This window comes from Miniopterus schreibersii, assembly GCF_964146895.1.
Source record: "Miniopterus schreibersii genome assembly, chromosome: 12".
Lineage (NCBI taxonomy): Eukaryota > Metazoa > Chordata > Mammalia > Chiroptera > Miniopteridae > Miniopterus > Miniopterus schreibersii.
In genome coordinates, this window is record NC_138112.1 from 8,757,917 (window position 1) to 8,785,473 (window position 27,557).

Below are 27,557 nucleotides of genomic sequence, written 5' to 3' on the forward strand. Positions count from 1 at the left end.
TCATTCATGAATGTACTAGGGTATAATCGAAAAGTGGTGGTCTGACCATCAGGTGCACTGTCTGTGGGGCCTCCCTGGAGGTGCAAAGTCAGCCGCTGCCTATGCCTTGCCCAGGGCCACCCAGCATGAGCTACACAGTAAACCATAGATGGTTGCCACTTGTGCTGGGCTTGGAGGTGTCCAGAAGCAGCCAAGCTATGAACCAATGGAGGCTGCTACTAGTGCCAGGCCTGGGGCCACTTATCGAGAGGTATGGGGCATGCTGAGACCAGCTGCTGCTTGTTTTGAGAGATTTTAGGAAAGTCCTAAGCATGAGGCTAGAGAGGCCACTTGCGTAGAAAAGCCGCTGGTAAGAGCTTAGGTGAGCTTGCAAGCAGGGAGGGGGAAGGTCTCCAGGAATCACCAGGGTGGGGCAAAAGGTATGAGTCAGGTTACTAGAGATTCAAATATGGCACCCGCCTGCTGGCTCTAAGGGGAGAGGGCTCACCAAAGGAGCAACGCCCTCTGCCAGCTCTTATCTGTGAGAAAGCTGCCCCTCCAGCTCTCACCCTGATTCCAGGTAAGTTCGTGCCTCCCTGAATGTCTCAACTTCCCTTCAAGTGGCTGCCCAGTGCTGGCACTCAGAGGGAGTGCATCTGAGTAAGTCCATGTACCAGCCCTTTAAGAGGAACTGCCTGGGACTCCAGCAGCCTCCGCATCACTCAGCAACAATCCCTGCTGGTTTTCACAGCCCTAAGCTGTGGGGACTTCTCTTCCCAGCACTGGAACCCTGGGCTGGGGTCCTGATGTGCGGCTGGGATCCCTCACTCCTCTGGGAAAACTCCACCAACCGAGATATCCCTCCAGGTTTTAATCCGCAGCCCCCGGGTCTGGGACCACAGTGGTGTTCCCATGATTCAGTCCAGATTCCGCCCCGCATCTCCACCCCTCCTACTAGTCTCGATGCTTCTTCAGTTCCCTCATTGTAGGACTTCTGTTCAGCTAGATTTCAGGAGGTTCTGAACGATGGTTGTTCTGTATTTTAGTTGTAATCTTGATGTAGGTTGTGGGAGGTGGCAGGTACCGCTGTTACCTACGCCATCTTGTTGTCTCTCCCCTAAAAACAGGTGCTACGATTTTTAAAAATCTGATTAATATAATTACACAAACTACATAACATATGGAAAATTTTCAATAAACTCATAGCAGTACCTTCCATCAAAGGGAGGATTTTTTTAGCAGGATAATTATTAAAGATCCACTAGTCCAAATTCAATTTCTGAATTACAATAGGATTGAAATGACTCAACAAAGTCGCCTTGTTAAGTCAATCTTTTTACATCTGTACCATTAATTTTATCCCATACTACACAACTGCTAAAGCTTCTAAGTATCATTCAATAACCACATTATTGATATGGTTGTATAAAAAAGAGCCAACTCATATAAGGTTCTGGTTATTTCTGGTTTTCATGTTACCACAAGAAAATAACTTTAAACAAAAAACTTTTATTAATCATATATAATAGTGAAAATAATCAAATGATTATATTAAATAGCAAGAGTACACAGTTTATTACATATTGAGAAATTGGACAAATTACCTTGAGGTTTTAATTTTTTATAATACTGACTATGAAAAGCATTTTAAAACTATCTCCAAAGCTAACTGCTATTTAAATAAAATATTCCAAAAAAAAGTACAATACTGTTAAACATTATCAAATTAACTCTTTGAGTCCTCTTTTAGAAGCTGAAGGCTAGGGGGTTTTAAAAATAGAAAGAAAAGAATCCGTATATAATTTTAATAATTTACACTTTTATAAACTACACTAAATATTTGACCCTCAAAAGAAAAGCTACATACTCCATATTAATATCCAGTTTAAAGCCCCCATTAAATCTAGAAAAGAAATTCAAGGAGTTTCACCTTCTATGTTTAAGGTATACATTATCTTTAACAACTAGAGAGCTTTCAGAGCATAAATGTCATTCTTTCCTTACAACAATAATAGGTTTAAATTCTCAGCTTATTTTAAGTACACAATTTTATCTGTGCAGTGTGTTTGCAATCACTGTAAACCTCTGTCTCAGGAGCTCTCTTTTTTGTATTAGAAAGTTTTCAATAGTATTGGCTTCTTTGAAGAGTCCATCTATCTCGTCAATGTAAGAAGCATCAACTGCTGCTCTCTCACTAATAGGGAAAAGAAAGACTTATGTTAAACTAAATAGTTATAACATTGAAACACACTATCATAGTGATGTTCTTTATTATGCTATATTTGTTAGCTATTTAATTTAGATAGCTTTGTACATCGGAAAGCTTTACTAATTTACAAACGCTCCTCAGTAAAAGTTAAATTAGTCTCATACTTTTTACTACTCAAATTCTCCTGACACAGCAGAAAGTGTATTTTATACACTTTGATTCTAATTATCAAACTATATGCAGTCATACTTCACTTAGTGATGAGGATATGTTAGGAGGAATGTGTCATCAGGCAACTGGATCACTGTGGGAACATCACAGAGCATGCTTACACAAACCTAGGTATATAACCTACTACACACCTAGGCTATATGGTATAGTCTATTGCTCCTATTCTACATGCCTGTACAGCAAATTACTATACTGAATACTGTAGGCAATTGTAACACAAAGTATTTACCTAAACATAAAAAAGGTACACTAAATATACAGTATAAAAGATCTTAAAATTTATAGGACACTTACCACTAATGGAGCTTGCAGAACTGACAGTTGCTCTGGTTGAGTCAGTGAGTGGTGAGTGAATGTGAGGGCCTAGGACATTACCGTATACTACACTACTATAGAGTTTATAAACACTGTTCCACAAGTCCTCCCCCATACATCCTTCTGACAGGGTCTCAAATAGAACATGGAAGATGTCAATGCTGCTCCATGAACAGAAATGTGGGCTGGCTTGACTGAATATGCCAAGGAGAAACTCGCTGAGGAAGGTGTAAATCACAACAACAGTGACTGTCAAGAGGGAATGAAAGGTGGCCTGAGGATTAACAGGAATAAAAAAATCAAGATGGAAAGATAAGGAACATGGGGGACTGCCAGGGCAATGTGGTTTGGCTATTGCATGTTGGAGCAGTGATCATATTAAGGAACTTTGTGATACTCACTTCTCTAAAATAAGGGAGTATTTAACACGGAAAGTGTATAGTACTAAGGACTCAATATTTTGACTTTGGAAATTTATTTGTGGTTCCATTGACTTTTTCTGGCATAAAGGACTCTCTCTGGCATTGAATTGATGAAAAATAAAGTTTATCTATGTTTTACATGATTACAACCTGAAAATATTTCTAAAGCACAGGGACAGGCTGCCTCCACAACACCACAGAAAGCTTTTTCTAAAGTGGCAGTGTCACTTAATATTTAAGATAGTTCCTACAGAACTGTGTCGTTTTACCGGATCTTAGGTCCTCAACAAAGAATTTATAGCAAAGTACTCAGAAGACTATCAACCTACATCTGGGAGGACTATAGCACCCTCTGAATATGTAACACAGGAGGAACAGGCTCCTCTGTGCTGGATCAGGCCAGTGCCTGACTGGGATATAATCTGTGCACTCAAAATTGAATTTCCATGGCCCTGGCCAGGTAGCTCAATTGGTTAGAGCATTGTACCAATACGCCAAGGCAGCAGATTCTATCCCCAGTCAGGGTACATACAAGAATCAACCAATGAACGCATAACTAAGTAGAACAACAAATCGATGCTTTTCTCTCTATCAATACATAAAGAAAAAATGATTGATTGATCTATTTTTTTAAATTGAACCCTGACCAGTGTTGCTCTGTGGTTAGAGCATCAGCTCACACACAGAAGGGTCCCAGTCAGGGGTACAGTATCTGGGTTGCAGGTTCAATCCCCAGCCAGGATCAGAGCACGTGAGGGAGGCAACCAATCACATCAATGTTTCTCTCTCTCTCCCTCTCTCTCTCCCCCTCTCTGTCTCTCTTCCTCTCCTCCTCCCTCCTTCCCACTCTCTAAAAATCAATGGAAGAAATATCCTCAGGTGAGAATTAACAACAACAACAAAATCTGAGGTTCAGTGAGTGAGAGGGAATCTACTGTCAAACTCCACAGATACTGGTCCCATCGGAGGAAAAGAAAAAATTCCTCCTTAGCCACATATCCTTCCATTTCTTATAAAAAATTTTGCTCCATTAGAATCTTATGGAAGTACTGTCATACATGTGATCTGTTGTTGACTGAAACATCATTATGCGGTGCATGACTCTACATTATTTTAACAGCCACACAACCATTATTCAAATATAATGACTGTCCAGTAGTTTTACAACTTATAGAACATGATAACCTCAGGTCAATAAAATATTAAAATGCAGCCTTCAAATATATGGAAAATACTTAAATATTTCACAAATATATTTATCTTTAATATCATTCTATTATCATTAACTTCACCAAATGGTAGTTTTCTCAAAGAGGTTTATCATAAAATTTTTAATGTTTTATCATCTAATTAGAGACCAAAATATATCCAGCCTAGTATTCATTCTGGCATAGCAAAACAAAGAATGCTTAGTGAAAAAGTTTCTTAATCTTTGAAAATAACAAAATAACTTATTATAAAAAATTGAGGTAGAATAAAAAATTCCAAAATTATAATAGTAATTGGATAGGTTCTGCAGCCACTAAACATAAGTTCCCATGATGGAATTTCCAGAAGAAAACTTCTAAAAGATAAAGACTCAAGGGAATATATTCTAAGTACTTACCTTAAGATCTTTGCATATGTAGACAACATTAAATTAATTTCCTTGCTCATATCTATAAAAAAAAATCACTGAGTTAAGTTGTGAAATATAACAAACCCTCTGTATTATAAAAATAAATATATAGAAATATAAGCATTTTATACATCACCATTCAAATCTTTCTCCAGGGTTTCATCTTTATAAAATAGTCCAGAGCTTTCAGAGAAAGAGGAATCAGATTTTCCAAGAGAGGACAGTTGTGGACTATCTGGCATTTGAGGCTAATACAAGAAAGTAAAAGAAAATAGGTAAACAGTCAACAAGATCCTTAAGATATATACATTCCATTTTTTAAAAAGCAAATCAAACATCTTTCAGAAAAGAGCAAACATGCTAGAAATTATATGCTCTTGTGTCCTAGTCATTTGAAATTTTATTACCAACAAAACTTTTAGTCCCAACAAGCACCTTGTTCAATACACTAAATTTTATTTTGACTTTTTTGATTAGACTTTGAATATGTTATTAACCCCCAATGAAAAAAGTATCTTGAACCAGATGCTTCTTTCCACAGAAAAACTTTCATTTACACAATAGTCAAAAGTTTGAAAATTTTTGCAAGATAACAATGATTAAAGGAGCAAATAATGTCCCAAATGCAAACATCAATTGGCGGAGATAGTAGTGAAGAAAGGCAGAATACAGTGTTCTTATTTAAAAAGATCAGCAACTCCAGTACCTAGGTATCCTACTTATTACAGCAAAATAATTATTTAAGTCCTAGATATCATAAAGATATGAACCCACTTGTGTCTCCAGATACAAATTACCACAGAGAAATCTCCCAATAGTTTCTTGGAGGCTTTCCCATATACTTCGTAAAAAAGCAGCTGGAGTCAATATAGTTCCTGCTGGGACAATCCCAGCTCTGGGAATATGAAAACTTACATTCCATTTATCTACAGAACTTTCTTAAAGGGGAGAAATTTGAGAAGTACATAAAATAAAATATTAAGGTTCTAGGAGCATATAGATTACCTCCAACTCTCTTGGTCTCTTGCAATTTCTAGTATCAGGTTTTACAAGGTGACTTGCCATATTCTGGAGGCAAGAGCTGCAAAATTTTGAGCAATGCCAAACTTAAGCACAAACTCCATGCTGCACAGATTTCTTGAATCTTTTCCCTTTCTTTCCATTCACTGCCACTGTTAATTTAGGCTCTCATTTAGGCTGTCACTTACCTAACCTACACGATTTCTCCCTTCTCTAAGTCATCCTACCAACTGCTGTTTGGGTAGTCTTTCAAAACTCTGATTACCATATTCCCTTAACCTTTCAAAACTGTAGTTACTGCATTCCCTAATCTCAAAAACCTCGTCTATTCATTGCTCCAGAATAAGTTCAAATTCCATCCAAAGTCCTACATCACCTGGGGCTAACCTACCCTTCCCATGATTTTCATCTACTCCCTCTATGTACAGTCAGCCAAAACAGTGTCTTTGGCACTTCTGCCTTGTTTCAGGATTCACTTAAGATTCTTCTACCTTCACAATATCTTAATGTTCAAACAGACACCACTGTTTATCTAAGTCTGTCTCATTTTTTACAGACATGAAAACAGGGGCAGAGATAGTTGACCAAATTCAAACAAGTAAACCTGGACAAGACCAGATCTTTTCTAGCCTGAAGTTATTTCCACTCTCGTCTTCTACCTTCATACAGCATCAGATTTTACTTTTAAGTTACTTTTCTATAAATTCTAAAGATAATGTCCCTAGAAATCTGAAAGATTAAGCTTAAAGAAAAAAATGTTGAAACCTAGAATGGTACAGTCTCTACAGCTCAAGAGAGGAGGAGCCCTGTCTACACTCAACGTTCTCAATTTACTTAGCTTGATTTTTGAGAAAGTATGATGTCGGTAATAGTAATTAATCTGTTTGATCAGTCACATATAATCTTCATATATACAAGACAGCAACAACAAATGCTTGTTTAGTAAATTCCATAGAACGCTCCTGCGTTCCTGGCAGTGCCTGCGGTGTATCAGTTTACGCGCCATCACGTGGAAACTACTACTCGAGCCCCGCAGCGCTGGCGGTGCCCTGGGAAGTCTGCGATGTTTCACAGAAGCCAACGTGAAGGCCGGTCTCTTCTCCCTTCCCCTTTTCTCTTGCCTTTCCCTCTCCCACCTCTTCTCTCCTCTCTCAAAGCAACGGCGCGTGCACATACGCCAAATTAAAACTTTTAGAACTACGTAATTCTCTTTCTGGAAAAAATAAATTTTCTGTCACCACATAGGGCCTCAGAAGAATCCAGGCCGGGCCAAGAGTTTGGGCCTTGTCCTGTGACAAACGCCACTGACGGCTACTGGCCCTGGGTGTGGGGCCGACGGCGGAGGCGGCTCAGCGGTGGCGGAGCACTACGCCCCGCGCGCCGCGCCGCGCCCCGCACACCTAGCTTCCCGAGGCTCCTCTTCTCCTCACCGCCGCCTCGGCCCTCAGGCCGCTGCACCTACCTGGCTTCTCACCCGCCCCGTGATGCAGCCCCTGGAGACCCCTGAGGCAGCGCTCATCCTCTCCCACTGCCTGCCTTCCCACTGCGCCGGCCGGCGTCCCTGCAGCCCCACCCAAAACCAGTCTACCGCGGGGTGGCCAGGACCTCTCCTCCTCAGCTCGCAGAGAACGCGAGAACGAAAACGCCGGAAGCGGGCTACTGCGCAGACTCCGGGGGCGGGGCGGTCCCGGCAGTCAGCACGTGCTGATCACGTGACGGGCAGCCGCCCTCTCTCGGAGTCCTCCCGCCCTGTCCCGGAAAGGCGGCTTTTTTCTGCTTGTCTCCTAGGAATCCCTTCGACAGACAATCTCCAGAAAACAAAAACCTCGCCCCCGCCTCCCGGGGTGTCTTTGGGGAAGAAGAGAGAAATGTGAGACTGATAATCTCCCGAGAGAACGTGGAAGAACTGGCAGAGCAAGGCCAGACTGTGCCCCGCCGCTTGGAATTCCAGCGAAGGAACGCAAACCGGGCCCCCCCCCCTTCCGCCCCCCCCTTTACACCCTGCGCCAGACGCTCCGCGTGGAGAAGGGTTTCCCTGAGCTCCCGTCCCGGGGCCTGCAAGCAGGACTTCTACCAGAGCCTCCCTTGCTTAACCTCTTTTTCTTTGGTGCAGCCACACTGAGAATCACACCCTGTTCGAAAACTGCTTTCTTGATGTGTCAGTGCGTTTAGTCCACTTAATTGACAGCTTTCGAAAACTGTTTTGTCACACACATGACCCACATACTTGAAGCTTAGCCTCCTGGGCCTTTCATGCGGCGACTTTGACCTGCAGTATCAAAGAGAGATATTCTAAACGTATGCCCAGTTAGGTGATGTGGAAGGAAACGAGGATATCAGCTCATAAAACAAAGGTCAGTAACACCCCCCATAAATTCCAGGTACCCAATCTGTCAAAATTTATGGCCCATACCGCAAACCGAGACCGGAATAGGAGGACCCGTGGGCGAAGCTGTCACACCCTGTGTCCCTAGACGGGGCAGCCCCTCACCCTAACTCCCCCCCCCCCCCCCCCCCGTCTGCAAAGGGGCCCCTGCTCGTCCCGCCCGAGGCCCCCAGGCCGCCACGGCTGCACCGCTTGGATTGTGACCTTTCTTTTTCCCGAATAAATACTCTTCTGTGAGGGAATAACTACTCGATTTTTGTTAACAGTTGCCACCCCTTAGCAAATGATATTTAACGTATAAAATGTAATGTTTTCCCCTTTGGGCATATGTAAATGTTAGTTGTCATACAGACTCGTAAGTGTCTTGTGTCGATGTTTGTTTATTGGCTGGCTGTGGAAAAGCCAACTGTTTTAAATAAGTGCCTAGAAAACACACAGTTCGTTTAACTTTATTTGCTAATATTGTGAAATATCAGTCAAACTAGGCTAGATCATTATGGTGCAGTTATCGACAGTCTTAAAAGGATCGCAGTCGTTGTGTAAGGGCTGATAACAATCTATGTTGAAATTTCCCCCATCTGTGGTCAAGTGAGGGAAAAAGTAATGAAAATCTCATAATGCCAATGTATTTAAAGAATTGCCATATATTCTAATACTATGTCTCTCCTAAATTTTTTTGGTGTTAAAGTGCCCTTTCATGAACTAAAAATATAAAGATTTTTAGGTTTTTAACATCCTTAGTAAGATATAAAGCTATCTACTTAGCGCTTACCTATTCTTCATTATTATCATTATCGTTATTATTTTTATGGCCCGTTAAACCCCAAAGTGTGGAAAATACTTATCTAATTCCTCTCCCTGCCCTCACAGTGTATGATCTCTAAAACAGGTAGTCACCCAGTTCTTAAACTATGTCCAGGAAAAATGATTCCACCTAATACATAAGTGTTTACATCAGATTAAGAGAACACTACAGACATTTTATTTCATTTTTTAGATCTTGTCTCCCTTGTATAAGCTAAATGAGTAAAAATAAGTGCGAGAGTGTGGAGGGTTATAGCTGTCTAGTGCTTTAAAGTATTCAAAGGGCTGTCCTGTCTCATTTAATCTTCACAAACAACCCTAGGAAACAGGCAGGACATGGAGGCGTTTGGGTTACTCTGTATCAAAGAAAAAAAATGTGTGCCCCCAAACTCAGAAACGGCTTAAGCTGTGCACTCTACATCTTTACAGCTGAGGGAGAATGACTGGCAATAAGCCGTTTCAGATGAATTTGTCTGTCCCTCTGCTGACCCCTGTGACTCCCCTTGGCACTTTCATGTTAGACGGGTGACCGGGCATTGTGGCTGGAGGGTGAAAACCTGTTTCAGTTTCAGCCCTGCGCTACTCTTGTCTTACCTGGCATGTGTGTGCGTCTCCTTTCTGTCACACGCTTCCTAAATGTGTACGGTTTTCTCCTGAGAACCGCCACACCAAGCACCTACAACCATCCGGCCGCAGACTTCTTTTGAATCAGTACCGTGGGCATGATGCCTTTATGACCTTATAAAATGAAAACACCCTTGTTGAAAATAAAACAAACGAATTTAACTAGCTGCTAATGGAAGCATTTTGTTTCCTAACTCTAGAACCCCTGTTTCCATACAGTCTCTGTACTGGCAAGAAAGCAAACACCAAAAATCACTTTGCTAATGACCCTGCTAGCGAGGTAGTACAATTTAGCACATGTTCAAGAAAAAAAAAAAAAAAAATTGTCTAAAAGCTTTGTTTCTACTGATTATTTTCAAGGCTGTGATATTTACACTCTACTTTTCAAAAGTTATGTTTTAGGTGTTACAATTACATCCCATGGATTATTCTAATAGAGCTAATGACTCAGCACTGTTAAATAGGAAAGTTTTGTGTTGAAGTATGAGTAGAAAGCCTCAAACAGATTAGCATGAGAAAGATGCTTCTAATTGACCACGCAGGTGCTTTTTAAAAAGTTGTTTGCATGTACTTCTGAAAGAGGTACAAACTTTGGACAGTCAGAACTCCAACTTTTAAAGAAGAAATGGTTTCGTTAAAATGATGATTTTACATTAAAGAAATACCGCTATTCTCTGACAACTTATTTCAAGTTCTATTGCCCTAAGAAAGCGCAGGGTTGAAGGCGGGCCCAAGGCGGGCCAGAAGTCTCCTCCCTCCAGTTTTCTTCCTCATTCCTCCCTCTTCCTCTGACGTTGCGGGATCCAGACGGCCCAGCAGCTAGGACTCTGCCTGCCAATGCTTTCTGCATTCCTGGCTGCCAGCTGAAGGAGGCTGTCACCTTCCACCATCCACAGAGCCTCAGGAAGAGAAAGGGACCTCAAACCGTCCAGATCGCTTTTTCTTCTAGGAAAGTTTTGAGCACAGGTAAGAAATATCATTCCTCTTTATTTGCAAACCCAAGCGTGGAGATTAGAGGTAAATAAACTAGAAAGCAACTCAGAGAAATTTAAGTTTTCTGGCATCACTATGATGGGCAGTCAGTAACTACGTAAGGAACATAGCCAAGTCAGATTAGAAACCTCTCTTTTAGCCACCATTAGAGAGTACCACTTTAGAGCAAATTTTCTCAAACTTTTTGGTCTCATGACTTCTTTACATATCTAAAAATTATTAAGGACCCTGAAGAATTTTTCTTTCTCTGGGTTATTTACTGTATTACTGTCATTTACTGTATATGAAATTAAAACTGAGAAATTTTTAAAATAGCAACCTATTGATTTATTTTAAAATAACAACAAACATATCACAGGTTAGCATAAATAACATTTTTAATTATAGATCCCTTTTAAAAAAAATCTGTGAAGAGTGACGTTTTTTATTTCTACAATTGTCTTTCATGTCTGGCTTAATAGAAGATAACTGCATTCTCATGTGCTTCTGGCTCAGTCTATGTATATCACACAGAAGGGAGCCTCCAGTTAACTCCATTATATACTCGTGAGGGAATAAGAATGAAAAAGAGAAAGTACATCCTGGAATTACTATAACAACTTTTACCTCAGAAACCCCCTGAGAACTGCTGCTTTAGAATGATAAAATAAGTGTTTTTTTTTAAAAAAGGGAGTCTCAACTCTGAATCAATTATTTTAAAAGCAAACAAAAAATTGGCCAAAGGTTGATAATCTTGATGGAATCTGCATCAGCACCTTCAGGCCGGGCTGCAGCTGGACAATATTATAGCATTCCCCAGAAGAATTTTATTTCACAATGAGAAAGGGGCTGAATAAATATCTCTATTTTGAAGTATGAATAACAAAAATTAGGACACCCTTAAAAATCCTCTTCTTTTTGCCTATATCCAGCTATTTCAAGTTCTATTTAATCTTCCTTTAAAATATCTTTTTAAATGTGATTTGTTCATATAATCCCTACATGAATATTATGAATTCTTGCTTGAATTCCTACATGAATTCTTACAGTAGTTTCATAGCCTGTCTCTAATCTCTTTCATAATGCACTGTCAGCTCAGTAGCCTGTGAGATTAAATTCAAATGCTTCTATGTGACTTCTCCAAAGCCCTCAATAATTTAACCCCACTCTACCTTGTGTTTACTGTAGGGCAGCCGGATTGATCCCATAGTGTAAAAAATATGATCCTATTCAGTCCACACCCCACCACCAACATAACTTTGTTTTAGTGATCACATAAATGCCCTTCCATCTGTATAAATTTTAAGCATGCTTTAAGATTAAATTCTATTTTCCTTTTCACACAAGGCCAGTCCCACTATATCAGTTCTGTTTTGGCTTTTCGCTTTTAGTCTGTATTTAGCAGTTAATTATATATATTTTATTCATTATTTACCTAAATCTTTACCTAGGCCTTTTTCCACCCTCACCTCCACCATACCCACATACATTAATAAGATGGCCACATTTTCAAGGACAAAATGATTTGCAGAACTAAAAAGCTGGGTTTTGAATCTTGTTGCTGTCAACATGACTACATACCTGATTTCAGGGAATTAGGTAATATGCTTCTTCATTTTATCACAGAATTGGAACATTTTTACTTTTAATCTAATAGTATGTTTTTAAACTCCTACTAGCTTAACAATGCTGGCTATTCAATCAATACATGTTGTTTTAGACTTACGAGGAAGTGGTTACTAGGGCATTTGCCACAGATAAATGGTTCTTTCCTTCCAGCCTTATCTAGAATCTAGAATTACAAAATGCTGGAGCTGGAAAAGACCTTAAAGACTGACCACTCAACTCCCTGTTTACCCAAATGAGAAAACTGAGATCCTCCAAATTAAATGACTAGCCCCGGACAAGTGTGGAGCACATGTGGCCTAATTTCCATCGTAATTTTCTACCATCCACCAGCCTCTAGCTGGTTTCCAAGGTTTGCATAACTAAAACTGTTTTGTTTCCAAGAACAAATTGTCACTGCATATTCCTGGGAGAATCTTTCTGAAGTGGTTTATAACTCTTAAAAAAATAAAAGTCAATAATCTAGGTATCTTAGATGAAATATTCTTAAACATTTTTATCCGATGGAAACTGTGATTCTTATAGATTGGAGTTAAGAAAGCAAAGGAACACAGATGAGAAAGAAAAAGGAAAGTTGGAGGAAGAGGAGTGAAGGGACACCATCCTCATAATGACAAATGTATTAAGATCTAACAAAAAGAGTGGTAAGAGAATAAAGAATTCAAAATAAACTCACATGAAGTAAAGAGAAACTCCTAGGGGGAAAAATCAAGAGGAAGAACATTAGAGAAATTATTCTATTTTTCAAAATCTGCCTTTAGACTTCCCTTGTTTTCTTTTTCTGGTTTTAAGATGGAGTGAAAGCTTTAAGACAGAAAAAAATTCTAGCCCTGGCAGGTGTGGCTCAGTTGGTTGGGCATCGTCCTGTGCACTGAAAGATTGCAGGTCGATTTTCCATCAGGGCACATGCCCTGGTAGCGCTTGGTAGGGGGCATGCAGGAGGCAGCTGATCAACATAGATGTTTCCCTCTCTCCCTCTCCCTTCTTCTCTCTCTAAAAATCAACAAAGAAAAAAAATCTTTAGAAAAAAATTCTACTCGCCCTTTACACATTGTTGTCATGGTGACAAGTTTTGTCGTAGCAAACACTTATTTACTGTGTGTAAGTTCTTTCCAGGTGTTGAAAATTAAAAAAAAAAAAAAAAAAGCATAACTCATCTTAAAGAAATTCAAATTAAAGCTGGGAAGAACTATTTGTCATCAAAATAATCTGAAAGGGGAAGGATTGGGGAAGGTGGGTACTGAGGAAAGAATTATTAGCTAGGAATGTCTGAGTCAGGGAAGTTTTTCTGGAGGAGATGTTGAGCTTCGACTTAAAGAAAGAAGGGCTTGGGGGCGGGGGAGCAGGGGGATGACTCAGGCGGAATGTAGTAAGGGAAAGTCTGGAAGCAAGAAAACCAAGAAGAGTAGAGTATTACAGTAGAAGATTCCAGAACTGATAAGTGATGACGGCTTGATTTTTTGAAGTGCTGGTGGAGATGGAGAGGTGACACCAAATTGCAAAGCCACTTCTGAGTTATAATCTACAGTATTTATGAGACAGAGAAAAGAATAGGCAAAGGAGTCAGGAAGGACTTGCAGGTTTCAGTTTTGAGCAGGTCATTTGGACATGTTCGGGAAAGTAATTCTTTAGTATACCTTACATTTGGAAATGTGGATCTGTAGCCAGAAATTGAAATTTGCAAGTTCTATATCCCCCAATAGATAACACCCTTTCTCTTCACTTTATAGCCAAACTTCCTAAAAGAATAGTTTGTATCCACTGTCTATACTGTTTGCCCATCCCATTCTGTCCTAGATCTTTGTCAACCTGCCTTTTTTTACCTCCACTTTCCCTAAACTGTTCTACAGATACCAAAACTTCCTAATCATCAAGGTCAGTGAACAAGCTTAAGCTCGTATTCAAGTTATGGGCTCTGATGTTTCTGATTTCAAGCAGCCCCTCCCTGAAGCTCCTTTTCCCTTGAATCCTGTGACGCTTCTTAGATTTGTGAAACTGAACTAATTATTTTCCACTCAAGCCTCTCTTTTATTCTTGTTAGCTAATAAGGTAACGCTCAACAAATTGCTCAAGTCAGAAACTTTGAAGTCATTCTCAGTTCCTCCTTCTTCCACCTGACCCACAGCCAGTCAGCTAAAAAACATCCTGCTGTTCGAGTCCATCTTCTCCCTTCCATCCCCCTCAGGTGCCACCTTAGTGTAGCAGGCTCACCAACTCTTACCTTCACTGGTAAAATTGCTTCTTCTAAGGTGGTTTTCTAGCCTCTGTCCGGTCTTGTCCCATCAGATCCACTCTCTACACTACTGCCAGATTATTGACTTTTTAAAACATAAATTGGAAAACGTATTTCTCCTACTAAAAGTTAGGCAGTATTTTTTCAGAAAAAAACTGCAAACGCTTTAGCTTAAACAGGCCTTTATAATCTGACTCTCCTTTACAAGCTTTTACCAAACCAAACTTCATTGCAAGTTGCATTTTATGTGACTTGAATTAGACAGAATCAAACTAATGTCATATAAAAATAATACCCTCACTCTCTAGGCAAAGTGGAAATATGTGAGCTCCAAATTAGTTTATCTACAATAACATCATTTCAAAGTGGTAGGCCAAGTAAGTTGTGCACTGTAAACACTTGCCACATGGAAGGGTCTCTTATACCTGGTAGAATTACCTGCTTCCATGTCAGTATTATGTAAGTGAGACTATTTATCTCAGAAATTCTTGAGACACACAGCTATTGTGCTGTTAATCTTTTAAAATTCACTACTATTATAATTTTAAATATTTTTATACCTGATAATGATGTTAGCAGAGTGCTGCAGGATATTATTACTGCTTGTGCTGAAAAACAAAGAAAGAAAGTGGGACAAAATTTAGATGCAAGTAAACAATATTAAAAAGGCCAAAGTACCATTCATGATAGCTGGTATGGAGAGAGCACTCTGCAAAACATTAGTCATAATACTGAGAAAGTTGAAAAAAAAGAAAACAAGAATCCACTTTGGTTGTTGTAGATTTATGGACTCCAAAGGTATCTCCTCACATACTTTTATATTTATTCCCAAGGAAAAATTCATCTTGATCTATGTGAGATCTTCAGAAATGCATTCTTTCTATAAAATGTAACTGCATTTGCATTAATTAGGGTACAAATGATGAGGCTCTAGACAAGCCGTTCTCTCAGCTTCCTGCTCTCTGGCTTCTGCTCACAATCCGCTCTGTGGAGTGCTCTCCCCGGCCTCGAAAATGCCTGCCTCTCTTTCAAGGCAGCACAATCATCTTTTCTTCTAAGAAGACTTCTTCAACACCATCACACAGAGAGGATCTCTTGTAAATCCAGTTATTATAACATTTATTATACTATTTTGTAATTGTTTATATATTTGTCTTTCCCACTAGACTCTGAGTAATCAGAGGGTGGGAACGAAATCTCCTGCATGTGTCTCTGTCAACTTTCTAGCCCCCTATCTAATACATAGTGGATACTCAACGATGAATAGATGAATGAACTCAAATATTGTGTAGTATTATTATTTTTAAGGTAATTATGTCCTCTAAATCCATTCACTCATTGACTAAATAAAAACTATAGCAAACACTAGTAATTTCATCAAATTCCTACACATACTACTTAGTACTTTTCAGGTGAATTATTTTTATAAAATATGTGTGCATTACATAATACTAAAGTTTGTAGAAAAGACCATGCTATCCTTTATGTCACCAATTTATATGTGTGTGTGTGTGTATATTATCTATCTACAATTTAATAACCACATTTGTATGTGTGTAAGGAACCACACCTAGATAGAACTGTTACATAACCACCAAATGACAAGTATTTAGGGTTAGCTTAATTTAGATTACGTTTTTGCAACTGGGGTTTAATTTCCTGATTCCTCTATCATACATGGTTGGCCATAGCAGACTATACTAGAAAAAATTTGAGTCAGTTCTCTACCTCTGAGCATAAGCTTATAAATACGCCTATATATACCAGTGACAATTATGACTTAACCACCTTCTTTGGAGCCCCAACTATAACTGCCCTCAGGGACCCAAGATATTCCTGAACTCTAGAGTAGAGCTTCTTAATCATTTCTGTAGTATAGACCCCCATGGGCAATCCGGTAAAGTCTGTGGACCCCTTCTCAGATGTTTTTACCTGCATAAAATTAAATACTTAAGATTATAAAAGAAACTCATTATATTAAAAGAGTGTTATCAAAAAAATTTTTCTAACAAATTGTAATACAGTACATATATGCTTCTTTATTGGTGCATTAAACAACAAGATCTACCAGTGGGACTAATAATTTTCATATATTTTGAAGAAGTAATGAATTTAAACCATATATTTCAAGATCTCTGCAACAGTTACAACACAATAGGAAATCTGTATTTCTATTAGTGACAGTTACTAATAATAATACTGTGGTTTGTCTCCTATAACATAATGGAAGGAACTGCTAAATTTTAGTCAGAAGTTGGTGAAAATAAATATAGGGTAGGGCAAAAGTAGGTTTACGGTTGTGCATACACGAAACACAGCTTATTCTTGTATTACTATGTATTGATTATTGTATTATTTTCATACAAACAACTGAAAACCTACTTTTGTTCCCATCAAAGTTCACAAATTTTGCAGACTTAGAACCCCTCTTTCAGACAAAAATCTGAAAGTAGGCACACCATATTGGAGTGGGGTGGGGTAGGCTGGGGCAGGGGAGAAAAGCAAAATGAAGAATTTTTTACATTTTCCATTCCTGTGTTATTGGATTATTTACAGAAAGATTGCATTTATGTATTACTTGTGTAAAAAGCATAATGTCCAGATTTCAGATCAAAAATTGCTGCTGCTTCGGGAGGAAGGGGGCCATCAGATGCCAGAGCCCGCAGCCTCCCCCGACTTTGCCCCCACTCCCAAGTGGAAGCACCATTTTTTTCATTACCTCACCTTTAGCACTTTGATAGCAAACCATCCGTCTCTCACTCCCAGGAACCCACTGCTTGTAAGACAGTAGAACCAATCCGTAGTTAAAGGACAGGATTAGGTGTGTTTCTGGAATCTTAAATTTATATTGATAATATAGTTCAGTGATGGGCCACTTATCCACCCTTTGTAACACTGTTTAATGAGAAAATGCTGTCTGGATTCTAAATATCTGGTGGTTTGCACGAGAATGCTTGAGCATGTGTATACATAAGGGGAAGGCTCCCGGCATCTTTTAAACGCCTAGAGGGTTCGTCAGCATCTGGGCGATACACTGACTTCTGAGTTTGGGAGTAGGACAAGGCAGTAAGGGGTAAAAGATTCCTTTTGTGTCAAAGGAACAATCACTACCTTTTAACAGACAACTGTTTACTTTCATTAGGAATAAAGATGGCTGTTGAACCAGTAGAAAATGATTGCATCGATTTTGTGAAAATGAAATTTATTGACAACACACTTTACTTTAAAGGTAAGTCTAAAGCAATAGGCCAAATACAGGGTTCAGATAAATGTAGTCAACTAGAAAAGGCATTGTGAGATGAACTACTAAGTGACTCCTTACTGTCATCAAATTCCATTGTAATGCTAATGATATTCCTCTCTGGGAAAATATATATATATATATATATATATATTGGGCTTCTAGAAGTTAACCATTATATATCCAAGGTCCCAGCACTTTGTCCCACCACATGCCCCTGCATTTTATTTAGCAGCAGCCCACTTACAAGGTGGAAGCTGGTGCACATCATGAAAATTCCACAAAATTTAGTACATTTAGGGAATACAGTTCCCAAAAGTGAATTGGCAAATTATATAAGAGATACCTTAAATCTAGAGCTCTGTGAGTGAGCTGTACCATATCATGTAAGTATATTTGACAAATAAAAACAGATTCTTATGATTAGTCTTCCGTGGGCTGTTTGGCTTCATTTGAAAGCTTCAAGAAAGTCCTGAGACAACCTTCCATTGAAGCAATAAATTTAAGAGTAAAGTCTATCATTCTATAAAATTTATTTTTAGTTACAAATTTATATTTATAAACCCTGGATTTAGGTTTTATGTCTAACTTACCAGAGAACACACTAAGTCTAATGAGCTTCATTTTATGGGACCTTTTAGATGATTAGATAATATTTCTGATGGGGCCAACAACAGAAAGCACCTCCTGTAAGAGGGGTGTTAAATAATGGGGAGTGGCAGAAAAGAGTAATAAAAGGCAGGGTGAGAGGAGATTCTGAGTTGAAATAAAGAATTTAACATATTTTTTCTCTTTTTTCCCCTTTAGCTGAAAGTGATGGTAAAGTATAAATTTTTTTCTCTTTCTTTGCAAAAGTAAAAATAGCTACTTAAGTAAGCATCGCACAAACACCCCGTATCACCATTCTTAGTGGACAGAATCTGGTACCAATCTATCTGAGAAGCTGATCTTCCCTCAAAGCAGTGTGGACCCAATAGCACAGCCTTGGAATAAAGCTGACCGTAAAGGATACAAAAGAGAACCTCTAACAAAGTTGCTTCTCTACCCTTCAGGAAATTCTCCAGCTCTTAGAATCTACAAAACAGACTTTGCCGTTACACAGATTCTGAGATTAGCAGGAGGTCATGGATGCTCTAGAGTACATGGGAAAAGGGGATCGAAGCAAGAGGAGTGTAGTCCAAAATCCAGAACATCTTTCTTCTTCAACTCTCTCTCTCTCAGAAATGCTAGGGAAGAAGCCTGGGAGGCTCCCAGGGAAAGAACACACTCAAGGTCGAGGAGATGGGGAGGGCTGGAGCCCGCGAGAACTGTAAGGCTGTCATTAAGTCTTCCCAGGAAGTGGGTGTGCCCAGCCCTTGTCCTTCTGGCATTCAGAGGGCATCATACCCATATCTAGCTTGTGATCCTCTTACAGATCCCAGGTTGTTAAAGGTCATTAGTTTATTATACTTTTCCTTAAAAATGGCACTTTCCCCATTTTTAATAAAGGTGATCTTTACTGGCCTAGAAATAGAAAAAATAACTTTTTTAAAAATACTATTCCTTCATGTTTCTTTTTTCCCAGCTTTATTGAGATATAATGACATGTAACTCCTCATGTTTCTTAGAGATTGCCCTACTCTCCATTTATTAATTCATACAGGGTAGGGTAAAAGTAGGTTTACAATATTTATTATTGTAATAAATAATAATACAAGAATAAACTCTGTTTCACGCACTCACAGCTGTAAACCTGCCCTTGCCCACCCTGTCCTGGCGTCTGTCTCCCCCAGGCACTGTCAGGCACTGCGGCACAGTGATAAGAAAAACACAGCCCCTAGAGGGAAAGGCAAGCACTTACGGAAGGCGATTCGAATAGAGTGCGTTAAGGCACAGGGCGCCACGGGAGCAGGTGGATGGGCACCTACTTCAGTCCAGGAGATTCTGGGAGGAGGGCACCAGTTTGCACATTTGTATAATTGTTTACCAGTGACACTCAGCAGCCAGGTTTGGGGTTGTGTAGTAGAAAGACAAATGAACAAGTGAGTCCGGGATTGGAGAGACTGGCACAGGGTAGACGGAATGATGAACCATAAGGCCCAGACTGCATAGAGAATGAAGGGAAGACGGTAAGGTTAGGTAAGGAGAAAATGCCTGTTTTAGAATCAGGAGGACTCAGTGAAGCGGAGGAAAAGTATAAAACAGGTAGGATAGGAGATTGAGATCAGAAAGCAGAATATTTGAATTTAAAATTCAGAGGTGGAGGAGTTCAGGGTGATGACGGGAAGCATGGTGTGCCCTGGGAAGTGGGTTTAAAAACATTGTGCAACTTTATCTCAGCTGCTTCTGTAGCCGAAGATTGTGATCAATGGAAAACTGAAATATAGAGTATGCCTACTTGTGAATTTAGAAAAAAACTTATTTTTAATGAGATTTAAAATGTGCATTCTAGAAAACCTGGAATCAGATTACTTCGGCAAGCTCGAACCTAGATTGTCAATCATACGAAATCTGAACAACCAAGTTCTCTTCGTTTACCAGGGAAAACAACCTATGTTTGAAGATATGACTGATTCTGAGTGTCGAGGTATTTTTTTTTAATATATTTACAAACATAGAAATGACAAGCTACTTCTTATTCCATTTTACTGCCAACATTTTCTATTATAGACCTAGTCCTTAAATGAAAAGTAATAGCAATAGTAATAATTTCACTTACAAGAAACTTTGTAGGGTATCCAAATATTTTAGTTGGGATGAAAACTTGACACAATAAAGATGTTGCTGGGGGTTGGGAGGAGAATGAAGAGGGTAAAGGGAATCCAATATGTGGTGACGAAAGATTGGTTTCAGGTGGTGGGCACACAAGAGAGTGTACAAATATGTAAAATTGTACACCTGAAATTTATACAATGTTATTAACCAATGTTACCCCAATAAATTTAATTTTAAAAATGTTTAAGATATTGCTAGGGGTCATGCTACTCTGGGTCTGCATTTGGATCACCAATTCCTTCACTGTAATTGCATGAACTAAGATCTCTATAGAGTCAGGTCCTTAATACCTGCTGGCTATAGCTGAAATTGCTGACAGCATTTTCAAACACGAAATTAAAAATAAATACACAGGCATTTCAAATAAGTCTGTCTTCCACCAGAAATATAGAGTGCTTAGAAAATAAGTAAATTCGCTGTGTTTTCCAAGCTTTAAATTCCAAATAGCAGAGTTTAGGCAGAGTTGAAACAGTGAATGTGGACTCTTGAAAAATCCTGAATCTTTACCTTAACAGGTAGATATTTTTTTAAATATATTTTTATTGATTTCAGAGGGAGGAAGGAAGAGGGAGAGAGAGATAGAAACATCAATTATGAGAGAGTCATTGATTGGCTGCCTCCTACACACACCCCTACTGGGGATAGAACCTGCAACCCGGACATGTACCCTGACCGGGAATCAAACTGCTATCTCCTGGATCCTAGGTCAATACTCAACCACAGGGCCAAACTGGCCGGGCAACAGGTAGATTTTTAATATTGTATTTAGCATTTAAAAATTAAATACAATCTTTTAGAATTCAGAATATCCTTTAAATACTCAAAAAGTTGCTATTTTTGTGTTGTGATACATATTTAAATGTTTTAAAGGATGTGTGAGCAGCTGCATATGGCCTCCAGCTAACTGGCCAAATCTCAGGCTGTGAGATTGGTATCGGGTCTATTAAGTATTATCATTTGGCTAATTTCCATAAATATTGATTTGCAAAAATTCTTCTAACTAATGTTCTCATTTGTTAATGTTTATTTCAGATAATGCATCCCAGACTGAAATTATCATATATATATATAAAGATAGCAACCCTAGAAGTATGGCAGTAACCCTCTCAGTGAAGTGTAAAACAATTTTTACTCTCTCCTGTAGGAACAAAAATATTTCCTTTCAGGTAAGACTGAACCTGAATTTGTTTTAGTTATATATATCTGGAAAATTAGAAAACCTGAATATCCTCAGTCCAACTTTTTGTCTAGAACAAGAATGGCAAGAAGCAGAGAACCATTAAAATAGTTACTAAAAATTGTCCAACTCTTTAACCCATCACGCTTTTTCTAAGTCTGTCATGAGGAAGAAGGGGTACAACACTTGTTTCATAACCTGGGTCTTCTGAATAATCTACCTATAGGTAAACAATAATATAGAAGACATATGTGAATTATTATATTTATTTGAGAATTGCATGACTTTCCAAAATGTCTTACTAAACAAAATGAAACTAGTTATCCTTCTATAAATCCTCTACATACTTTGTGAATTATGATGATAATATTTTAATCCTAATTGTTTTATTCCTGCTTCTTGGCTGTATCCTTCAGCTTTCAGTTGATGTATATTATTTTTAATGTAAATCTAAGTGAATAAAATTAACAAGATTAGCTGTAAAAGCATAATGTATAAATGTATCTCAAAGCCAAGTATAAATTATTTCTGGCCACTGCTTTTTTTCTTCTATTCTCCATGTTTTTCTCTTGAAGAGTTTCTGAGTGGGGATTTGCCAGTAAAGTACTGCTGTGGGAACTGAAGGTCAGAGTATGACCTAGTGGGCAACTTGGGAGGGAGGGAAAAGCCACTTTAAAATATAATCCAAGTAAAATCAGTGTGTATGCCACAAATACAGCCTCCAAACAAATACCTTAGTCATCCCCTTCCAACCAGAGTGCCAACCTTTTGGGTGGCAATTTAGAATACCCATTCTCTGACCTGACAAGCTTAGTTATCATAATGGCCTTAGAGGCCTGAGGATGGACCAGCAGGGTGGAGGGGATTAAGCATGTTGTTACCTAGCAACAAAATCAGAAGGGAAGGAGGGAGCTGGCCAAGCTCAAGCCATGTGGGGTAAAGGAAAAGTAATTCATCTGCAGAGGCATATTCAGAAATTGGGATAAGCCTGAACTATAAGTGGATTATTATTGAGAGACTGGGGAGTGTTAAAAAAAAATGATGGAAATAATGCTTGGCAAAACAAAAAAGAGGAGGGGAGGGGCAGGAGGAAGGGAGAGGGGAGGGGAGGGGAGGGGAGGGGAGGGGAGGGGAGGGGAGGGGAGGGGAGGGGAGGGGAGGGGAGGGGAGGGGAGGGGAGGGGAGGGGAGGGGAGGGGAGGGGAGGGGAGGGGAGGGAGAGGTGGGAAATAATGCTTGGTATACAGTAGGAATTGGAGCAAATCAGGTTTAGGGGAGCCTGAATCTTATACAATTTGGACAGGCCTTTTCAAAAAAGAGAATATAAAATTACCAAAGGCATAAAGTTGACTATTTAGAATAAGAAAATAAGGGGCCTTAGAAGAGATCTGTGCAAATGGGGAGCTCTGACATTTAAGCTTCATTAGCTTCATAGCAAACCTGCTTCTGAAAGGAACTCATGTTAGTTGGAGAGAGGGAGAGAGGGTGGAAGGAAGGAAGCTAGTTTTAGCTCATGCTCTTTAACCCCTTTACCCCACTAATAAGGATCTGAGCAGTGATCATAAATTAGACTAAGTCCTACTAGATAATAAGACACAACTGGCTGCCATTATGTGCTCGCCTTTCTGTGTCAATTACTAGCTGTAAAGTCCTAGTGCTTATGGAGACCTGTTGTCTTTGGGTAAGAACCTTCATGATACCAAGAGGGATTTCTTCAAGAAGTTACTGTTAGTGTCTGTTTCTGGATATACATCCAGGCACGGTCAGGATTCTCTCAAACCTGCTCATGCACTTGGGAAAGGGAAACAACAGCAACAGATGTTAGCTCAAGCTTAACATTCTCTGGGTTCAGATTCAACCCCTCCTGGTATGAATAAGCCCTTAGGCCCTTGGAGCACTCTAGTTTCATTACATAGGGCTGTGTCCATATCCAGTTACTACTATGCGCCTTCCCTACGATGGCTATGACTAATCAACACCCAACCAGGGACAGCTACTGCCCCGGGATTTCCTTGCCCCAATTCTGAGCTCCCAATTCTGAGCTATGATTACAGGTGGCCTATCTACCTATCCATACCCCCACTTTCAACTACTACTTTCCATGCCAGCTTTGAACTAACAGGTTCACTGCCCTCTAATATTTCTTTTGAAGCTTTTGAAGTTTTGGCTAAAAATTATTTCTCACTTATACATTAGAGTAGCTTAGTCCCAAACTGGTTCCCCAGCTTAAGATCTCTTCCTAAAGTCTGGAGTACTGTAGGCAGTTGCAAAATATATGTCATTGGGAGAACTAGTTTATACTGTCATCATTTTAAGACTCCCACTTATTGATAAAGGACAAAGGTTAAGAGTTATGACTATAAATTCCATAATTGATTGAGAAGTTGGGAGGCACCCAAACTGCTTTCAGGCATCTTAGAAAGAAGCTGAAAGGCTATTTTGGATCTGTCCCAGCAGGTTTTTGGGTTTTTTTAATCACAGATACATTTTATTTTATTTTTTTGTTAATCCTCACCAGAGGATATTTTTTCCATTGTGTTTTTTTTTTTTTTTTTTGAGAGAGAGTGGATAGGAGGGAGGGAGGGAGAGACAGACAAAGACAGAGACATCAATATGAGAGAAACACATTGATTGATTGCTTCCCACACATGCCCCAACTGGGGCCAGGGATCGAACCTGCAACCGTTCAGTACATGGGCCAAAGCTCTAACCACTGGGCCACACTGGCCAGGGCTATTTTGGATCTGGACCTCTCTCCGTCAGTTCTTAGTTAGGATCATGAGAATTTTTGCTACTGTGGGGTCAAAATTAAATTCAGATATCTACTGGTTCCAGGATTAACATGGAAAGAACCTTGGATGGTCCTCAGATTTTCTAGTCCATCTTGAAACGTAGGTATGATACAATAATAAAAAACATATAGACAGTACTGCCAGTTAGGTGACCAGCAGGATTATAGTTTCAAATGATCTAGCCATTCGTGAGAAAACCCTATTCTGTGTCTGAGAGATATTGGAATCAGAATTTGGCCTTCCAGGGCAGGGCCTAGCCCATAGACTACTTTCAGGATAGACATTCAGGACTCCTGTGGAACTGGATTACTTGGTAGGAAAAAGTCAGAGGCTGCTGACTAAGCCCATACAGCGAGGTCAAACAGGAATCAAGGACTCAGTGCTAGAACAGCTGCAGTGAGTCTATTTACAGCAAGCTGCAGTTCTAGCCTCCACTGAAAGAAGGAAGAAGCTGAGATTCCTGCCACTTTCTGCCTCTCTCACAGTTGGCTCACAAACTAGAGCCAGGCTAGGCTATGGCTGCAGGTCATCAGTGTCTTTAGCTCTGAATGGCTGGAAAAGACAGGAACTCACATTAGCCCAAAAAGGCTGTGGTCTTTGCTAGAATTCTACTCCATCTTGAGCAGTAGGAGGAGGAGAGAAGGAAGCTATGTGATTAATAAATTGGGAAAAACCAGAGAACTAAACCTGAGTGAGCATTCCATGGCGGGAACAGCCAAAGTGGACAAGAACAGGAGATTAGGAATTAAGAGGGAGAGGAGCCCTGGCCAGTGTTGCTCAGTAGTTACAGTGTTGGCGTGTGCACTGAAAAGTCACAGGTTCAATTCCCGGTCAAGGGCACATTACCTGGGTTGCAGGTTCAATCCCCAGCCCAGTTGGGGTACATGTTGGAGGCAACCAATCGATGTGTCTCTCTCGCATTGATGTTTCTCTCTCTCTCTCTCGCTTGCTCCTTCCCTCCCTTTTTCCTTACCTCCCTCCCGTCCACTCTATCTAAAATCAGTGGAGAAATATCCTCAGGTGAGGATTAACCAAAAAAGAGAGAAAGAGAGAGGAGATCAGAGATATTTTTTTTTCTTGTGGAAATAAGTAATAGAATTCAAAATAAACACATATTCTGATGGTTCATGTCCTCAAAAAATTAACATTTTTTTCCTCCATAGGAAATGAGCCCTCCTGACAGCATCAGCGGCGAAGAAAATGAAATGATCTTCTTCATGAGAAGCTTGCCAGGGTACAGCAGCAGGATGGAATTTGAGTCTTCGTTGTATAAAGAGCATTTTCTGGCTTGTAAGAAGGAGAACGATCTCTTTAAACTCATTTTGAAAAAGAAGGACGAACACGGGGATCAATCTGTAATATTCACCGTTGACTACAAGGACTAGGTATTAAAATGTCATAGCTCGGACTTTGAGTTTTTGTCTTTCAGAAACGTTATAAGTTTGAGTCTGTAAATGTAGTGATGAAATAAAATGAATAGTAGTCTTGAAAGATACCACTAAGAAATTAATAAGTTTTCACAAAGTTGAAATGACTCCCCTTTAGGCAGATGAATAAAACATTTGTATAACGTAAAGAAGGCATCGTTTGAAAACACAGTCTACGTTGTTACTTGGAACACAGATTATACTCAACAGAAGTGTTTTGAATCTTTTGGGTTATGATGAAAGATACTGGTATGTGAATTTTCTCATTGCTAAGAATATCATTAAAACCGTTCGAATTTTTTTTTTTTAAAATATATCTTTATTGATTTCAGAGAGAGGAAAGGAGAGGGAGAGAGAGAGATAGAAACATCAATGATGAGAAAGTCATTGATCGGCTGCCTCCTGCACGCCCCGAACTGGGGATGGAGCCCGCAATCCGGGCATGTGCCCTGACCGGGAATCGAACCCTGATCGCCTTGATCCCAGGTCGACACTCAACTGCTGAGCCACGCCCGGCCGGGCAAAACCGTTCGAATTTTATAGAGAGACCACTTCAGTTGACTAATTTCTCATTTCTTCGAAAGTCAAAATACTAAAGTCAGATCGATCCTGTGACATAGAAAAAGGATTATACACCCTGAGCAAGTGGCATTCAACCCAAGAGTGCAAATGCTTTCATATTCCAAAATCAATTAATGTAATACATCATATTAATAAAGGGTAAAAACCACACGACCATCCCAATAGATGAAGGAAAGCATTTGGCAAAAGCCAGCTCATAATAAAAATTCTCAACAAATTGAAAGAGAAGAGAATTTCCTCAATGTGATAAAGGGCATCTGTGAAAAACCTACAGCTAGCATCATACTTAATGGTGAAAAAATAATGCAAGAGCGTCAGCTCCTCTACTCGGTGCACTGGGGGTTCCAGCCAGTTCAATCACAAAAATAAAAGGCATCTAGATTAGAAAGGAAGACGTAAAACCGTCCTTGTCTGAAGACAACATGATTCTGTATGTAGGAGATCGGAATACACGTGTGTGCACGCACAGAACCCCTATTAAAATTCAACAAGCTCAGCAAGGCTGCAGAATACAAGATTAATGTATGGAAATAAATTATATTTCTATATACAAGAGTGAACAATCTGTAAATAAATATAGAACAATCCATTCCCAAGAGTGCTAAAAAGAAATATAAAAATAAATATAACAAAAGAAGTGCAAGATTTGTACAATAAGGTTTTCAAAACATTGCTGAGGGAAATTAAATATGATCTAAATAAATGAAGAGATATGCCACATTCACTGATTGGGAAACTCAATATTGTTAAGATGACAGTTCTCCCCAAATTGATCTATAGATTCAACTCAATCTCCATCAAAATTCCAGCAGGATTTTTTGTATAAATTGGCAAGCTCTACCTAAAATGGAAATAAAAAAAGACACAGAATAGCCAAAAATTTTTTAAAAGAACAAAGTTGGAAAACTTTCATTTCCTAATCTTAAAACTTAATATAAGTTATCAGAACTGCTTGGTACTGATATAAGAATAAACATAGATGAATGGGACAGATTTGAAAGTTTAGAAATAAGGCCTTATATTTATGGCCAGTTGATTTTGGACAAGGGCAGCTTGATGGAAAGGAGAGTTTTCAACAAATGGTGCTGGGTCAATTGGATATCCACATTCTAAAAAATGAACGTAGACCCTTACCTCACACTTTAC

The 27,557-nt window shown here is 39.4% G+C and overlaps 3 protein-coding genes across 3 annotated transcripts in view; 1 reads left to right on the forward strand and 2 right to left on the reverse strand.

Annotated features, from left to right (window-relative positions):
- Nucleotides 1-4,934, reverse strand: part of BCO2 (beta-carotene oxygenase 2) — a 42,715-nt gene extending 37,781 nt beyond the window's left edge. Inside the window, exons 1-2 of the mRNA XM_081154360.1 lie at nt 4,911-4,934; nt 4,763-4,814 (exon numbers count right to left, since the gene is read on the reverse strand). The gene's annotated coding sequence lies outside the window, so the exon portion shown is untranslated. The remainder of the gene's footprint in view (nt 1-4,762; nt 4,815-4,910) is intronic.
- On the reverse strand, nt 1,470-5,983 carry TEX12 (testis expressed 12). The gene is made up of 4 exons (XM_081154362.1): nt 5,780-5,983; nt 4,911-5,022; nt 4,763-4,814; nt 1,470-2,173 (listed from the first exon to the last, which is right to left on the reverse strand). The coding sequence occupies exons 1-4, from the start codon at nt 5,837-5,839 to the stop codon at nt 2,029-2,031; spliced, it is 369 nt and encodes a 122-aa protein (XP_081010488.1). The 5' UTR covers nt 5,840-5,983; the 3' UTR covers nt 1,470-2,028.
- Nucleotides 5,984-7,587: 1,604 nt separating this feature from the next.
- IL18 (interleukin 18) lies at nt 7,588-26,129 on the forward strand. The gene is made up of 7 exons (XM_081154363.1): nt 7,588-8,148; nt 10,316-10,574; nt 12,732-12,850; nt 17,582-17,668; nt 20,112-20,246; nt 21,467-21,600; nt 25,566-26,129. The coding sequence occupies exons 3-7, from the start codon at nt 12,817-12,819 to the stop codon at nt 25,785-25,787; spliced, it is 612 nt and encodes a 203-aa protein (XP_081010489.1). The 5' UTR covers nt 7,588-8,148; nt 10,316-10,574; nt 12,732-12,816; the 3' UTR covers nt 25,788-26,129.
- The last annotated feature ends 1,428 nt before the right edge of the window (nt 26,130-27,557 follow it).